The 17246-nt window shown below is 40.2% G+C and overlaps 2 protein-coding genes across 3 annotated transcripts in view; both read left to right on the top strand.

Moving 5' to 3' along the window:
• cmss1 (cms1 ribosomal small subunit homolog) overlaps window positions 1-12571 on the top strand; it is a 30840-nt gene extending 18269 nt beyond the window's left edge. Inside the window, exons 2-10 of one of the 2 annotated variants that reach the window (XM_069533262.1) lie at window positions 9341-9483; window positions 10482-10553; window positions 10663-10798; window positions 10899-10958; window positions 11057-11159; window positions 11242-11302; window positions 11394-11481; window positions 11568-11656; window positions 12266-12571. In XM_069533262.1, coding sequence (XP_069389363.1) covers window positions 9341-9483; window positions 10482-10553; window positions 10663-10798; window positions 10899-10958; window positions 11057-11159; window positions 11242-11302; window positions 11394-11481; window positions 11568-11656; window positions 12266-12349 — 836 coding nt within the window. In that variant the 3' untranslated portion in view covers window positions 12350-12571. Of the gene's footprint in view, window positions 1-9340; window positions 9484-10481; window positions 10554-10659; window positions 10799-10898; window positions 10959-11056; window positions 11160-11241; window positions 11303-11393; window positions 11482-11567; window positions 11657-12265 lie in introns of both variants that reach the window. The other variant, XM_069533261.1, reaches the window with a different exon arrangement.
• Window positions 12572-12858: 287 nt separating this feature from the next.
• tmem30c (transmembrane protein 30C) lies at window positions 12859-16533 on the top strand. Its single transcript, XM_020100679.2, has 7 exons — window positions 12859-13319; window positions 13522-13638; window positions 13896-14003; window positions 14342-14432; window positions 14515-14661; window positions 14754-14966; window positions 15130-16533. The coding sequence occupies exons 1-7, from the start codon at window positions 13122-13124 to the stop codon at window positions 15315-15317; spliced, it is 1062 nt and encodes a 353-aa protein (XP_019956238.1). The 5' UTR covers window positions 12859-13121; the 3' UTR covers window positions 15318-16533.
• Window positions 16534-17246: the final 713 nt, after the last annotated feature.

The following is a 17246-nucleotide window of genomic DNA, read 5'->3' as shown; positions in this document are numbered from 1 at the left end:
TTCTCTTCGTATCGTGCAAGATGTAACATTCATTGATTGCCGATGTGTTCGGTTGCATTTGTGATGTTGAAGGTGACTCATTGTGGGGGGGGGGGGGGAACTGGCAGAGAAAAGAGTCAATCCCTTCAGGTGTACTTACACATTTTGGTGTTAGGAGGCATTTCGATATCTTTTTTTACAATAGACAATCCGATATTTACCCACACGTCACACTGAAAAAATCTCTCTCTAGTTCTCTTTTGTCATTTGTTACACTATTTAAACATTCACTAAACAACCCCAGTGTCTTTCTCAAGAGTCTGTCTGAAAATATGTGTCACTATCCTGTGTTTTTAACAATGTCACGTCCCTCCACTCTCTATCACGGTCAGATTTTCCCTCTGTCTGTTTGGAACAACTGTAAACACATATGATTTACAACATGTTCAGTCAGGTTGTAGGAAGTGGTTCTTAGAGACCATAAACCGACTTCTTCTCTACCAAGCGATACCATGCATTCTGCTCTGTATGCTTTGGAGCACAGAGGCTCTGCTCTGGAGTGAATAAAACAGTTCAAAACTGTGTCAAAAGTGGCTTTGTTTTTTACTCTGAACGCCTCCCCCCTCCAGTAGGAGCAGACAACCTGGCCTGTGGCCCCCACATAATTCTAGTTTGAGACCCCCTGCTCTAGCTATCCATTCCCAGCATGCAGCTCATATCCACTTTGTATCCACCTGTCATGGGAGGCTGGTTCAGTTTGTGCCCTGGAGTCATCTTTGGCCTCCAGTTTCCAGGGTCAGATTGGCACAGCACCTAGTAATTCATCTGTATGGCTGATGTATGTTTTGGCAGGAGTGCAGTACTGCAGGCATGGTTGGTAAGAGTGTTTTAACAGAGAAATGATACATTTAGCAAGCCAGCTACAGAGAGGGGGGGGGTGTTGAACAGGCTATAAATTCATTTATTCACCAGCAATCCCGCTGCGCTTTATGATTATAAGTGTGGTTAAACAGAAAGGCTTCTCTCACTGATGACTTTAGCATGAACAGAAGCATTAGATGAACTGTCCCATCACTTTAAATATTACAGTGAAGGGTTATATCAATCCAACAAATGGCAAGAAATGCTTTGTTTAAAGCCAAACTTCATGTGTTGAACTGCACCGACTTACATTTCCTGTGTCATTGGGGTTTAATAACGGTATTTTAGGAATCATTACCAATTTGTTTGATGGGCCTAATAGAAGGTGTTCAATATTTGACTTTGGTCCCATTTTCCTTGTATCATCATTGAAAGGTTTAAAGAACCAGCTGGGAATGTGTTTCAGCTGTCTGTGCTGCTAAGTGCCCGAGGCTTGCAAAACTTTTGGGTTAATGAAAGAGAACAAACATTTTCTTATGATATAGATTTATTTAAAGGCTTCATTTATAATCTGAGCGTTTTGGCTCCACTTGTAGTCAAATATTTATAAGATCTATGTAGAAAGAGAACGCTGTAGTGCCATCACACAGCTGTCAGGCCTTAAGTGATCTTTGAAGTCTATAATATCCTGGTGTTGGCTGGACTAAAACTGAAAGAAGTAGTGAGGGTACGTTTTAAAGGTTTGAACAGGATGGAGTGATGCAGTTTTGTACTGTTGGGGGCAGGGTTGTAATTGACACATCAAAAATTATGTTTTACTTTTGAAAACTATATATAATAAATGTTTTTTTTTGTTTGTTTTACCTTCAGTTTGTTTGGTAATTTGTGTTTAACTAAATTCTTGTATGTTTTAATGAACTCAAACATATCCGTACTAAGTAAAACAACAACCGTCTGGAAGTGTGTTGTAATGAAATATGGTCTGTATTGTTGAACTCTGCTGTAAGCTGTGTACTGTACAGCAGGACTGTGGCAAGAAAGTGCTCATTGAATAATGAAGAAGTGAAATTCTAACACTTACCATTAATTTAGTCGACACTGGGGTCTGTGAACGAGCTTGTACATGCACCTTTCACACAGTAACCCCTCTTCTCACTCTGATATCATATGCTAGATTCCATGTGTATTACATCAGTCTTACATTGATGATTGATAGAGAATGAAGGATGACCACGGTGTTATTAATATCATCCATGTGTGAGAGAGGAATAGATGCAAAGATAAGGATTAGCCCGTTGCACAAAAAGTAAATCGGACAGGAGACAGATCTGTAATGCTAATAGGACAAGTGGTGCCTGATTGTTTAAGCTGTAGTTTGGCTGCCTTAACTACTTAAACAATACCCACATTACATAAGTTCCAATATGCTATCAAGGTGAGAAGAGGGTTTCCTAGTTTGGTCCTTGTGAAAGCTTAAAAGCTTGAGTTATGACTTTGTACATGACCTTGTGTCTGTGATTAGCATCTTGTGCGAGGACATCAGGAGCTGCTATCACAGTCTGCCAGGGAGGATTGGCCTTACTTCAACAGATGAATGTCAGAGTGGACCAATATAAATTAGGGGATACCACAAAGATCTATCAACCAAAAGACCAGAAAATGAAGGGTGTCACCGAGAAACGGCAATTAAACTTGTTTTGTGACTGACCAGTCTTATAAGGATGAATTCCTCTGAGGCAACGATTCAAAGGTCAAACCACTGATAATTTAATCAACCCAACTCCCAGCTTTTACTGTAAGAGGAGTATCAGCTGAGATAGTCTTTTCTTTTAGATCACTATTTAACCAAGTATTACAGTCATACAAAACCATTCATAAATGGGGACTAGGTCTACGCTGTCCTCGAAAATCAAACCTGATTTTGTGATTCTCAAGTAGAGGTCAGCTTTAAATGTAATTATGTCAGATTGTGTGTGTATAGCTGTTCCTGTCAGTGTTACTACATAATATTTAAACTATTTTGTGTGCATTGTTTGAGAGTATTAAAACATGGGGGGTAATTATCCAGTTTCCATAATTTATCAGGGATTAAGCCTGTGAATCATTGACTGTCTGTCTGTGCATCCAATACTCCTCCTGCTGGTGATGCTCCATCCCTGCATCCTTTGTCATGTCTAAACTTTAAGCATTTTTTAAGTATTTATATATTCAAACAACACCAGCCAACAGTTAGAGGTTAGGATGTTGGAAGCTAGTTGGATTTGTAACCATTTCATTTAAATTTTTAATCTTTATTGTTTCCTATTGCAGGGACAGCGCACAATTAAAAGTAATTGTACCAGAGTCGGCTGGTAGATAATTTGCATCTGTTATCCCTGGGCAGGTAGACAAAACACAAGGCACAACAGCAAATATGTGACATAAAACAGCACCACACATAAAAGTGCATAGACAAATATATTCTTTATGATAAACACAGGGCCGTCATTTGTAGTGACAGATTTGTACAGACTAAAGCTGATTTTAAACATCGCAGAGATTCCAGAGCTCTAATATTTGTAGAACAATGGCTGTCTCTCTGAAGTTTGGTACCCAGTCATTGTTATCAAATGCTGTAGTCCTACTACTGGCACAGTCATTTCCAGGGGAGCCCAGGCATCCTCTAGCAATTTTCAACTTCAGAAATGCATCAGAGTATAATTGGAAGTTGTCAAATCTGAGGAAATATCATTATTCAGGATGTTGCAGTGATGATGTTTCTTTGCCTTTTATTCCTGTTCTTTTAAAAAAAATTATAATATGAGCAGACAGTCCCTGACCAGGGACTGGTATTGTGTTATGCTTCTCTTCCAGTCATTTCAATACTGCGCCTGATTTTGTGCTTGCAGCATTAAGTCCCCATTGATTTAATAACACATGCTCAAATTGTTGCTTATAGAAGCAGAAGCTGCAAACCTCCAAAACCATAATGTGCTATACCCACACCACTCCCAAGACATGTCTTGAGATGAGTTATTGATTGTTGAAACAAGTGCTGAATTGGCCTGCTGACAATTGATTTAATGGAAAGTATCATTAGAGGAAAAATACAACAACATAACCACCACACAGTATCTTTTGGCACTGGCATGCCTGAACATAATTAGGACATCTTGGTTTTTTGCAGGATGATAAAAGGTGTAATTGGTTTGTCTTTCCCCTCAGCACAGGCCCGTGTGTTATCTTTAATCAGACTAATAGTTTAAACTGCAGCAGTGATTAAGAGCTTTTCTGAGGTCGTGGCCGACAATGTTTTAAGCAGCCGCGCTGGCAAATCGCCAGTTTACATGAGTGAGGCCATCATCCTTGAAAACTGAGAACCAAATCTGAGAGCCTTTGTGTGGGACTGAAACATTCATCTGTTTCCTGGTTCCAGTTAGTGGATCCTCATTAAATCCAGTCACCCCCATTGACCGTCCATTAAAAGCAGTCACCTCTATTGATCATCCATTAAAGATGAATGGGAAGCCCCATTTCCCTGCATGTGATTTCTCTCAACTGCCTTTGACTTTCATTGATCTCTGGTTATCTGAGCTGTAAGCTCATTGCCCCATATGCGGTTGAAAGGATACACTTTTCCTCCTCCACCATTTAGATCAACTGTGGCATGGAGGATATTGGGAATCAGTGTTGGGGGAGTGGTGAAGATATTAGCTTTCTCATGGGTCATCGACTGCTCTCTCCAGACTACACTTTGGACATATCTTGGTTTCCTCACTGCTGTTATACTTATTGGAGTTAGACTGTCTTTGTTCAATCAGCATCATTAGGGTTGGGTATTGTTTGAGATTTAGTTCTGATTCTAATTTTTATTGATTCTGATTTTCAATTACAATTTATCAAATATAAAAAGGGGTCAAATATTTGGATAACTTAAATATCTAGATGTGGAATAGCTAGAGTTAAGGTGTAACCTCACTTGCAGCTAATTAACACCCTGCATTTACATCACTTAGCCTCATTATCACTGTCTCTGTCAAAGCACTGCCAGAATTTTTTACTATTTGCCCCAGTCCATCTTTCAAACTGCTGCTCTGACGTTCATCTTGCATGTTAAGCACTGGCTCGTATCAGAAAACAGGTGCTGTTACTTTGATGCACGATGTAGACAGACATTCAGATGAATACAAAGCTCCTGGAAGGTAGACACTTCCTTGCAGACATATGTAGACTTTGTTTTCATATCATATAAACATCTTTTAGGAAACAAAAAGCAGAACCAAATTTAAACTTTTTATAGTTGACTACTGATTGTCCTTAATTTAGGTTTATATTTCCTAAGATATTGCATTTGACAACAATGTGTACATGCACTATTAAACATGAAATGAACTTTGTCCAAGCATGTTTGTTCTCACAACAGTTTAGTCGCATGTTTCCAGCTATAATGAGGCTTGACATTGGACCTTTTCATCCCTGCGAGCACATCCCACAAACCTGGCACACTGGCTCGCCTGTCTTGTACTTCAACAAAAATTGTTTGTCCATTTGCTGTGGAAAATGTGACAATCTGCATTTTTTCGCAGAAGAAATGTAATTGCTTCCATGAGAATATTTTGGTGTTTATGAATTCCGTCAGGGGGCTTGATCAAACAGTCCAGCTGCCCCCGGAGGCTGTCCCCCGACCCTGACATAGAAGAAGGCCACAGCAAATTAACAAGACACTATTGCTATTGCTGTTTAATATTGCTGTTCTGACATCCACAGGGCGCAAGCGTTCCCTGAATGTTCTGACGAGTATGAAAATGAGGCAAATCTTCTGCTGTGGCCTTCACAGTCTCTTGAACTCAACCAAATTGAAGACCTATGTAAAATTATGGACTGGCATGATTGACGACACTACTGTAAGGAAATGATGTAAACTGCAGTTCATCCCTCCTCCTTCATTTGTGACACATCCTAAAAATGATGGGATGTTTTGCTTCAGAGATGATGTACAGACGTTCAGACCCATAAGTCCTTTAAGACTTATCATTGGCCGGAGAATCATCCTCAGCTCCATTTGCTTATCAGTAGACATATGTTCCCCTTTGAGTGCATTTTCTGAGGCTTTAAGAAGTCAGGTGCTAATTGTGAACAGACTGAATTTTCAGATTATACTTAAAATAAATGTGGGCCTCAGACTTCAGAAAAGTTAGATCTCCCCTAATAAATGTTGTGTTTTGACAGCATTTACAAAGATAAAGAAAATCTCCAGGAATTATTAGTCAATTACACTGATACTCAAAATCTCCCTTAGCTCTAGTACCTGTCCATGTGTGTTGTTTTGGTTTAATATAGCACGATTTTTCTCTCCACTCCAGGAGAATAAAGTAGATATACAAATTATAAATGTATTTATTATTACTTGTCATAGGCAGTAAAGAGGCCTAGTTTGGTGGAAACAGACAGTAAATTAAAAAGATGGATTTTTTTATTTCCACCGAGTGTAACATATATCATTTTCCATAGTTATTTTGGTCTCCAGGTCCTCGAATGGCCATCTGCTCCCCCTCTACAGAGGTTTTTATGTGTAAATGTTAAGGCAGTGATGATCCACAGGGGACACCACCTCCGAAATTGGTGACACGGACTTAATCTATGTCAACATACTGGATGTGCTTTCTTTTTATTAAGCCTGTGCACACATTGATGAATTATCCGAACAGCCCATTCCCTGCAATAAACCAACTCAAAATAAATGCTGAATCAGCAGCTCATCACCCTCAGGGTGTTGCTGATCGGTTCCTTCACGTGTGTCGAGGTTTTTCTTTGTGCTATTGGTGAGAAATGAGTTTTAATACTTAACGTCAGTGCAGCTGCCCTGTCAGCACCTTCCAGTCATCTGACAGTTGGGTTAATTTCTTGAGTATTTCACAGCTCATTGAACACAGAGCAGCAGTGACAGGTGATTTCAGTTTGTGCTGTCAATGCAGGCACATACATTCTGCCTCTAGATGCAAATCACATTACAAAGGTGAATTAATTGTTAGATTTTTTTCTTATAAGCAAAATATTTTAATCTGCTGATCATCACAAAAAAAGCTTTATTATAATACTATCGGATAAATGCTGTCAAATATGTTCTAATTGGTTCATAGTTGAAATACGTAAAGATTAATACAAGGTTGTTCTTATGTCCTCGTTAATTAGTGAACAAAGTGAAACCAAAGCCAGACTAGGATGACCATTATCTAACCAGCGAGGGGAAAACACTGACCTGATGCAGATAGGTTGGCAGCTCTCTGGTCATCTCTAGGCTTGGTCTTGTCTTTGATTAGTCCTCCTCACCTCTGTAATTAATCTTTTCCTTTAGTCCTCTCTTCTTTTGTCACCTTTTTATCCCCACTTTCCCTCCAACAGTCCAGAATTAAAAAAAAAAAAGAGAAGTAAGGGATGAGGAGCAGAAGAAAGAGAGAGCGACTGGTGAATGGTTGGCTTGGTCCATTAATATAAGGGGTGGTCTTTCAGCACGAGGGGTGTATGCTTGGACAGTTGACTGTAACAAACACGAATAAAATGTCTAGGAGTGAGGGATGAAGAGGGAAGGGGGAGTGGTTATTGAATTTGAGAAAGATTAAGACCTGAGGGAGAATGAGAGCGGAAGACAGGCCGAAGATCCCCCATTCATCTTTCTGTTACTTGGCTGTTGACTGTAATGACACCAAAGGAGAAGAGAACAGTAGACGGGTGTGATAAGAAGGATTGGATGATGGAGGGATAGGAAATTGGAGGACAAGGCAGAAAATCTGAGGTTTGATGTGACTTTAGGGAGTTCTCTCGACCTGGAGCAGCAATGTTCAAGTGTTTTTGTAACTGTGTTAAACAGACTGGACATGAAAATCGATGTCTGGAAAGTGAAGCCAATGTGAAGTGCTTGAAACGTGTTGTCTCAAATGACCAGCAGAGGGCTGTTTCTGAAGAAGTCAATAATCAAATGATGTCTCACTTGATATATAACATCATTGTCTTCAGGGCTTTATGGTCTCAATTGCTCGTGTTGTTTCTTCTTAACAGCTAAAACCTTCCAATGGGTGCAGGCCGAAGGTGAGGGTGGGTGTGCGGTGTCCTCTACCTCCTTTTCCACTTCACCTTCTAGTTTCAAAATGGCAGTTCACAAACCAATGGAAGCTATCACGCTGAGTTAGCATGGTTACCCCCAATGTTAGCCTTGTATTCACATTAAATCATGTTGGGTTTGATTTTGATGGAACTTCCAACTAGACGTGGCTTGCTGCCATTTTGCCAACAGTTTTCTAGCACTTGTGTTTTTTATTTCAAACATCCTAAATTTGTTACAAATGTCAGTCGCAATGTTCCAGAGTCTAAGGTAATGGAGCCTTTTGGGAGAAGGTCCAACCAGAAAACTTTGGCAGTGTTGCTTATAAAATACTCAGAATGATTGACTGACCATGAAAATAGTCACAGATCCATTTTCGGTTAACTAATCACTTCATAAACTCATCCTTGCAGTTCAAATTGTTGCTGTCAGAAATGTCCTGTATCTTTAACTCACAATTACAGTTTGGAGCTTGATGAAAGATTTTCCAGTTTAGTTGCTCATTACTGAAACAGTCTAAACAATATGATGTAAAAGCAGCATCAGCCACATGGAGCTTTTTGATGTTGTGTTTTGGCTTGTCAGTGCAACAACCTCTAATCAGTTATGATAGAAAACAGTTTCTAGTGCTTTTATCTCTTATCACTTTTTGATCCTTTGGCCTTTTCTCCAATCAGTAACATTACAACAGTCATTTACCTGATGTGATGCGACTGATTGATATCTAAACTCCACACTCAAACTTCTCACAGATGATTTATAGCCTTCGTCCACTGAAATAGAAGGAGTCAATGTCGGCCTGTTAGTTCTTTGATATTGAAAAATCACAGGACGAAGTCAAATTACAGTTTTTTTGCTGTGCATATTGAGGCCAAGGCAGTGCAATAAAACCTGCAGATTTATTGCAGGGTTCATTCTGGCATCTGTTTTTAAAGTATTTTGAACAAGCATGTGTATATATCAAAAGGTCTGAGCATGACATCATAGCATGAAACCAGAGGTATGCGCTGAGAAGTGGTAGCAGTGGGGAGGCTAAATATAACCAGATGCTTTGAGCTCTGCTGCATTGTTGTTATCTCAAGTCACATTTGTGTATTTCTGTTTTCCTGTCGTGACTGAAATGTGTACTGGACAAACAGTCTGAGACGTGATGTGCAAACACTAAATCTGTGGTTTAGGGCCAAACTATGGAAACAGATTCTAACTCGGAAAGCTTGTATCATAAGAGGAGTTTGTCTGTTTCCCAGATGTCATGGTGGTCAGGCATTTCTCTTACAGGCAAAGAGGCTGATCTGAAATATGTTCTTTTCTCTGAATTGCCTCATACTAACATTATAACCGTCACTACTCTAGCACCAATAGATTAAACTTTAACTCCATGAGTCCAGATTTATAAACAACATCGCTCTCTTTTATTTTCAGATGCATCTGAGGTGGAGCAGGAGGAGGAGACGGAACAAGAAAAACCTCCGACAGAAAAAACCAACACCAAGACAAAACCAGAGAAAAGGAAAAAGATAACAGAGAAAACTGTTCAAGCTAAGAAGAAGAAAAAGAGTGAAGAGGTATCCGTCTGTTGTTTAATAACTCTGTCATACCTGCTCATCCAGGAGATGTTTATTCTGTATCAGATCATCACTCAATGACACTTGGCGCGCTGATTTCACACATGAGAAATTTTATGTGTCTTGGATCCAAATTAAGGGATACCAGCTAAACACGTTTGAACTTTTTGGGGAGACTGACTTTGACTGGTCTCAAATTGTTCTTCTCACATTGTTTACAGCTATTTTTCAGCTTCGTATTCATCTAAACAGTATATGAAAAATAACAGTATCATGAGTGATATTATATATATTATTATCTATATCTAGTGTTGAAATTGCATGTTGCAGCTGAACACCCCTCATCTCACCCTCTCCTTCCAAACATGAAAAAAAGAACCTGTGGAAGCCTTTAATTGTCATAAAAACTCAAAAGGTGTTTAGTTTGTCCAATCTGGACTAATGTAAAAAAACATTGGCGGCAACTCGATGTAAATATAAAGTATTTAAATATAAAGGACCTTTTCTGAGGTAAAGAAAACTACAATTCATACAATTTAGATGAAACGAACTAGTGAAAACATCATGAGGATTATTCTACATTAAATTTCTGCCAATAGATCCCTTTCACCTAAATCTGACACACTGGACCTTTAATATCACAGTACAAAAAAAAAACATATTTTAAAGTTGGTCAGATTTTCACCAAAGTTAGTTTATACACTGTAATGTCATCAACACATTGACTTTCTGTTGGATAAGACAACATTTTGAAAATATTGGAAATAGAAATAACATGTAATATAAAACAAGGCTGCTACAGCACAAAGAGCTGAACAGATGGTGAAAAGTTCTGTTTTGTGGTAACTTTACATATATCCAGAAAAAATGGTAAAACGTCTCATAGAGTGATGTTTCGTTTTACCTCTAATAGTTCAACACATTCTAAACATTCTTTACTTAATCAAAATATAAGTACTTTGCCTGAAACGTGTTTTCTGTCTGTTGTCTCATCACAGAGTGAGAGTGTAATCCCTCCAAAGAAAGAGACTGAGGATGAAAAGTCAACTAAACCCAAGAAAAAGAGGAAGGTGAGTGTGGTGACACCTGCTGCTGCAAAGAGAAGCAGTTGTTTCTCAGTGCAGTGGTGAATATGTGTCAGTGAGTATTGCATCAAATTCGACCTTGTTTTGGCAGAAGAAGAAGAAGACGATCACAGACGTGTTGGCCACCTCTGAGCCGAAGCCGGGCTGCGCGGCCGACCTGCAGAGCCTGGTCTCTCACTACTTCTCAGACAAGCGCTCTGTGATCGAACAGGAGGAGCTGAACCTGCAGGGTGAGTCAGGGCTCCAGTCCCCTTTAGCTCGGAGCTTCAGTCGATATCTGCTGATGTGTTGATTCACCAAGGTCACCGTCTGTCCTCCTGCATCCTCCAGACTCCTGCTTCCTGTCCTGTAACGACTTGACGCACACCCTCTCCTCTTATCTCAAACTTGGTCAGTGATGTTTCTTAATTCACTGTGGACAGATCTGCTCTCATCTGATACTTCTAAACACACATATAATCTTTGCTTCTTTTTCCTTTTACCATTAGTTTGTCCCAAATGGGCAAAGATTCAAAAGCAGCACACAGAGAAGAGCTCTGTGATTCTGCTCATCGTCTGTAGCTCTGCTCTCCGAACCATTGAACTCATCAAGTAAGTGACACACCGTTAGTTCTGTAGTCTACAGCTTTTAATTAGTCCTAACGTGAGCGCTGTTTGTTTTTATCATTCACAGGCAGCTGACCACATTCAAGGGTGAAACCAAAGCAATAAAACTTTTTGCAAAACATATCAAGGTACTGAAGACGGCACAGAGTTGTTGTGATGCCTGTGGATTCTGTGCAATGAACAGTTTTACCAGAACAGTATTTGTGTGTCTTTCTACAGATTGAGGAGCAGGTGAACCTGCTGCAGAAAGGCGTCACACACATTGGCGTGGGGACACCAGGCAGAATCAGCGCTCTCATCGAGAAAGGTAGATCCCAACATAATAGATTCTGTTTGAACTTTAAGTTTTTAAAATATTCTTTATCTGTGGAAACTCTTGTTTATTGTCATCAGAGGGTTTGAACCTGCAGTCACTGAGGTACGTGGTTCTGGACTGGAACTGGAGGGACCAGAAGCTCAGGAGGATGGTAGACATTCCCGAGGTGAGCTACTGCCCCCTGCTGGACTGAAAACATAATTATCTTCCTCTCACCAAATACAGAAGATGACTCAATAAAGTATTCGACAGTATCAGCAGATATTTAAAGTCCTCTTCTACAAAGAAATGTACTTTTATTAATATTATACTACTCTCTACTCTAATATATTTATTTTTTTCTGTGTGCAGTATGTGTAATGTTGGTTTTCACATTATCTGCTGAAGTTTACATGCTCCTTTGTTTCCATCTTTAATCTACATTTTAAGCATCAACATTCAATTCATTTATCACTTCAGTCACTATTAAAATAACTGATCAATTCTCATTTTACAAGCAAATCTTGGCCTTTTTCCTGCTCCTGAAATGTGGACCTGCCCCTTCTCTTTTTCAGATGTGGTTGTGGATTGTTGGTGATGCACATTAATTAATGAATTCATATTTTTAATCATTCTGACATTGTACTGAGGGGGGAAGATGAATACATAATGACAATGATTAAGAGCCCAACATGCAGGCAACATTTGATTCTTTATGCTTTAAAAGATATATGGACGCAGTTTTAAGTGATGTTTGCTTTTTCAAGTAAATACATGTTCGTTTTTTTTTTTCCAGATCAAACTCGACTTCATGAAGCTGCTGGACAGTGGTATCCTGACTGGCTGCAGAGCAAGCAAACTCAAAATTGGACTTTTTTAAATGCACACAATAAACTTGCAGATAATCCACGTGACGACTTGATGTTAAAAGCTCCTGACAACAAGCCGAGGGGCCTCTTCCTGTTTGATTGCTTTTTTTGTCTGTGTGAAACCTGTGTTGTGGTTTTTACTATTTTCAGAAGCCGTGTCAAATGTTTGTTCACTCTTGTAGTTCAACACAATGTCCCAGTGTGATGGATTGAATAAACGGACTCAGAATGGAGCCGGCGTCCCTCTGTTTGTTTACTCCGACCTTGGGAAGTCCCTCCTACTGACAATGTGAGATCATGAGTTAACTTGCCCACTGGGAAGCCTCGTTTATCAAAACATCCTTTAATAAAGCATTTTAAAAGCAGCACAAATGAGCCCGGAACAAACAGATGATCTCCCACAGAAAACTACAATAAAGATATAAAATAATCCTTTGTGTGATTTAGATGTAAATAAACAAAGTGTGTGTTTCCTTGTATGAAGGAAGTGATGAAGGAAAAAAAAAAACATTTTCACAAAGAAAATATGGAAAATAAAGAAAAAAACAAAGAGGTAGATAGTAAAGAATTCTGGTTAATAAGTAACAGGACACAACAATCTCCCCGCCCTGCAAGGCCTGCTGGGAAAATCTCTTGGCAAGCAGAATGTGTGTGTGTGTGCAGCAAGATATCGCTGAAATAGAGAACAGGAAGAGAAGATACTAGTGCCTCCTCGCACACAATCTCTTTGCTCTCCCGCTGTGCAGCAAGTTCCTCTCCTGTCCCCCGCTGAAGGTCCTGCTCATGGGCAAAGTGAAGGGCAAGCCTGGGCCCTTGGCCCGGAGGCCAGACAACTCGGCTTTCAAACAGCAGAGGCTACCGGCCTGGTCTCCCATGTTGACTGCCAACACCGTGCTGCCTTTCTTCTACTTTATGGCTTTGATATGTATGCTGCTAGGAGTGTGGCTGCTTCTCACAGTTCAGAGCACACAGGAAATAAAGGTGAGTGTGGTTGTGAAAAGTACACTTGCTTTTTTTTATGTGGAAGCATTGTATTGAAATACCGTGTATGTGTGTAAGATACAAAGAGAGGAAGAGACCGAGTGCCTCTTGTGTGCAATAAAAAAAAGGAGTGTCAGAGAGGAAAGGTCTGGGGTTCGTCAACAGAAACAATATGCAGAACAATTAACTCCTGTCTTTCCAGATGGATTACACCAAAGCTGGGACATGTGACAAATGTTATGAAAAGCTTAAAAATGAGAGCCACGCAGGACAGAGCTGCAGCTGCACCGTGGTCCTCAACATCGAGAAACCCTTCAAGGTAAATAACCTCAAAGAGTGGGACGAGGTAATCTTACTCAAGGTTCACGTAGAAGCTTTAATCAGAGCTTTCAGCTGCATCTGGTCCGCAAGTTCAGCTGCTCTAGTGAGACTGAAGCCTTTGAAGAGGCTTGTAAATTGGCCTCTAGTTGAGATTATGTTGGCCCCTCCGAGTCAATCGAATCACCATATCGTGAATCAAGGATGGAGTTCTGCTTCATTTCTGTGCTGATGATCTTTTCCCCTCTGCTGCTCCAGGGAGACGTCTTTTTCTATTACGGCCTCAAGAACTTCCACCAGAACCTCCGTAGATACATGGACTCCAGAGACGATGGACAGATGGTCGGCAGAAAGAATAACTTAAAGGTAGCTCCGTGTATTAATTGGTGATGGCCCAGATAGAAAAGTGTCTAAGTGCTATATATGAATGAGTGTGTGTGAAGGGGTGACAGGTAGTGTAAAGCACTTTGAGTGACTGCAGGAAATTAAATTCACAAGAATGACACGCTTCACTTCCTGTTTATTAGATGTTGACAAAAATGACTAACAACATCTATCTATGCAGAAAACTGTGTTCTTGAACCTCTGATAGAATACAGTCGTTGATTGAATGTAATTTAATAAATTCAACCTCTGCTTTGTTGCTTGTTTGAATTGGTAAATAATGGTCCTGTGTTTCTTCATTCACCTCGTTCCTTCACCAGAACCCAAGTTCTTACTGCAAACCCTTCGACAGAGACCAGAACGGACTCCCCATCGCCCCCTGTGGTGCTGTGGCCAACAGCATGTTCAACGGTAAGACGCCATTTCTCAATCGATCGTCACATCCCTTCTCCGTCTTCCCATCATCACATATCTCTCTCATCTTTTCTCCCAGACTCCTTCACATTTTTCTATCATGAATCCACCGGTAGCTCGGTGAAAGTCCCCTTGTTGCAGAGAGGCATCACCTGGTACACGGACAAAAATGTCAAGTACCGCAACCCGAAGATGGACAACTTGACCCTGGCTCAAGTGTTTGAAGGTGAATAAATCCAGATGTAACCAAACACAGGATCTGTATTTTTCATTTCGACTCACTTCGTCATTGTGTCTGGTTTGAAATTTCTCCCCCAGGCACAGCAAAGCCTCTGTTCTGGCAGAAACCCGTGTACGAGCTGGATCCGTTAGATTCAACCAACAACGGCTTCATCAACGACGCCCTGATCGTGTGGATGAGGGAAGCAGCCTTCCCCAACTTCAAGAAGCTCTATGGGATTTTATACCGAGGCGGCAGCCCCTTCACTCAGGGGCTTTCAGCAGGGTCTTACTCCATCGACATATCCTACAGTATCCTTTCACTGCTGTCGCGGTTAAATCAGGTCACACACGTCCCATTGTGTGCTTTTCTTTCCTGTGTCTTGGCGACTATTTTCAGACCACAGGCCAGCTACTTTCCATCAAGCTTCACTTTGCCATCGCCTATTTTCATCCTTGACCTCCGTCTTCCCAGACTTCCCCGTGCAGCATTTCCAAGGCAGGAAGGAAGTGGTGCTGACCACGCTGACCTGGTTCGGAGGTCAGAACCATTTCCTGCCCATCGCTTACCTGGTGACCAGCAGTTTGATCCTCCTGATCGCCGTTGTCCTCACGGTGGTGTGGTGCAAGTTTGGAAAGACTGGGAAGAACATGGAGGGGTGAAGGGTAAAACGGTAAAAACGTTCAAGCAGCTGAAGATCGATAATTACTGTTTTTAAAACAACATAACGGAAAAAAGGTTTAAAGAAAATTATCTTAATTTATTACAGACAGGACAAAAATGAAGAAATGACTAATGATCCACATGTGACAGATTTCAGTTTTCTTTACTTGGAATTGATGAACTTTTGCATTTTTAATACACACCATGTTTTTCATGCACTGTTAATATTTATAAGATAATTATATTTATTCCAAGTATCACATTATCAGTTAATAAGTTATACAAAAACTCCACTCGATTGAAAGTGTGATGTATAATAAAGAGGGACGCCAGCAGACAAAACCTTGAATTGTAATAATATGAGATTACATGTGCAGTGTCGTCTTATGGCAAGGTCCTGGTACGACCGACCTCTGTCTGTGCAGAGTTTAAATGTTTGTGAGGAATCTAATCTTGCCCATAGGTGTGAATGTGAATGGATGTTTGTCTCTATATCTTCCAGTTAATCCTCAAATATAGATAACGGACGGACGGACGGATAAAATGTTCATCTAGTGCTTTTTCTACATCAGGGTCGTACTGGAGCTAACATGAGCTTAAGATGTGATTCAGTAAGACTAATCCACAGTCATGTTAGCAGCTCTCAGGGTTCAGAGAAGCTTTGAGCTAAATGCTTCAAGTAACGATGCAACCTGCTGTTTTGCAGGTATTTGTTTACAATGTGCACCGACTCAGTGGTTGCCTGGAGACTTGTGTTCATTAACACTGAACACAGAAGTAAAACTTGAACTGAAGACATCTTTAACTTAACAGATATTTAGCTGTAAATCAAAGTATCACAGAAAAATGACTGATTGTGTTTTTCACATAAAGTAAAATATGGTTGTTGATTGAGGATAAAAATTTCTAACTGCATTTGTAATTGTGAAGACTCTACGTGTCTGAAACGAAAGGTTAATGAATCAAGTTGCCTGCACTGAAAAAAGACAAACATTTAACAACTTCATAGAATGAAAAACAAAGTTTCTTCAAATCAAAGTCATAAATTGTGTGAATACAACTCATTGATTGTAATTTGACCAAACTCAATTTTTTTTTTGTTCTTGCAATCTGCTCTTTTTTTAAAGTTGGTCCAACAACCTCCTTTTTTCAATGTGCAGTGATTTTTAATGTTCTGACATCAGCTGACGATTGAAATAAACCATCACATAATAACGTAATAACTCTTTATTTCTCTATATACAATCTGTGAGAGCCACAAACACAAACCCTCTGTGACCAGGGAGCGAGCACCAAAACTCTGCGTATCGATCGCCTCGGTTACTGAGCGATAATCAAAGCACAACTGGTGGCACAGCTGTGAGTGAACAGCACCGTCCCTCCGGGGAGGTTGATGGTTCGTTTAAAAAAATTTTTTTTTTAAAAACTTCTAAAGCAGCTCGTTCCATTTTTCTTCTTCTCCTTCGACACTCCTGCCACGTTGTGTTTGGTCGGGTCAGTACCACAGGTGGACAGAAGGGGAATGCAGTCTACTGGTGCTACAGACAACTCAACACAGCCTGCTACAACAACTATCATCACACAACACACACACACACACAGGACTGAAATATGGAAACAGCTTTCCACGCATACAGATGTCGATGCACATTAATAACAAGGAAGGAACACGTCGCACCCACTTCAACATGAGACGATCACCACGATACACAAATAAACAAACACGGGAAACTATGAATTATTAGCTGTAACAGATTCACTCAGACACCTCTGCTCTCTGTACCTTTTCTACAACACCCTCTAAACTACAATGTTGTCTCCCTATGTTAAGACTGTTTCACTGTTTCTTTGGCTAAACCTGCGCTGATGGCATGATTGTGTTGTGAATCAACATTTGGTCTCCAATACTACAGAAAGTATTTTCTCTT

This window comes from Paralichthys olivaceus, chromosome 10 (assembly GCF_024713975.1).
Source record: "Paralichthys olivaceus isolate ysfri-2021 chromosome 10, ASM2471397v2, whole genome shotgun sequence".
NCBI lineage: Eukaryota > Metazoa > Chordata > Actinopteri > Pleuronectiformes > Paralichthyidae > Paralichthys > Paralichthys olivaceus.
This window is presented reverse-complemented; position numbering and strand designations above follow the sequence as displayed.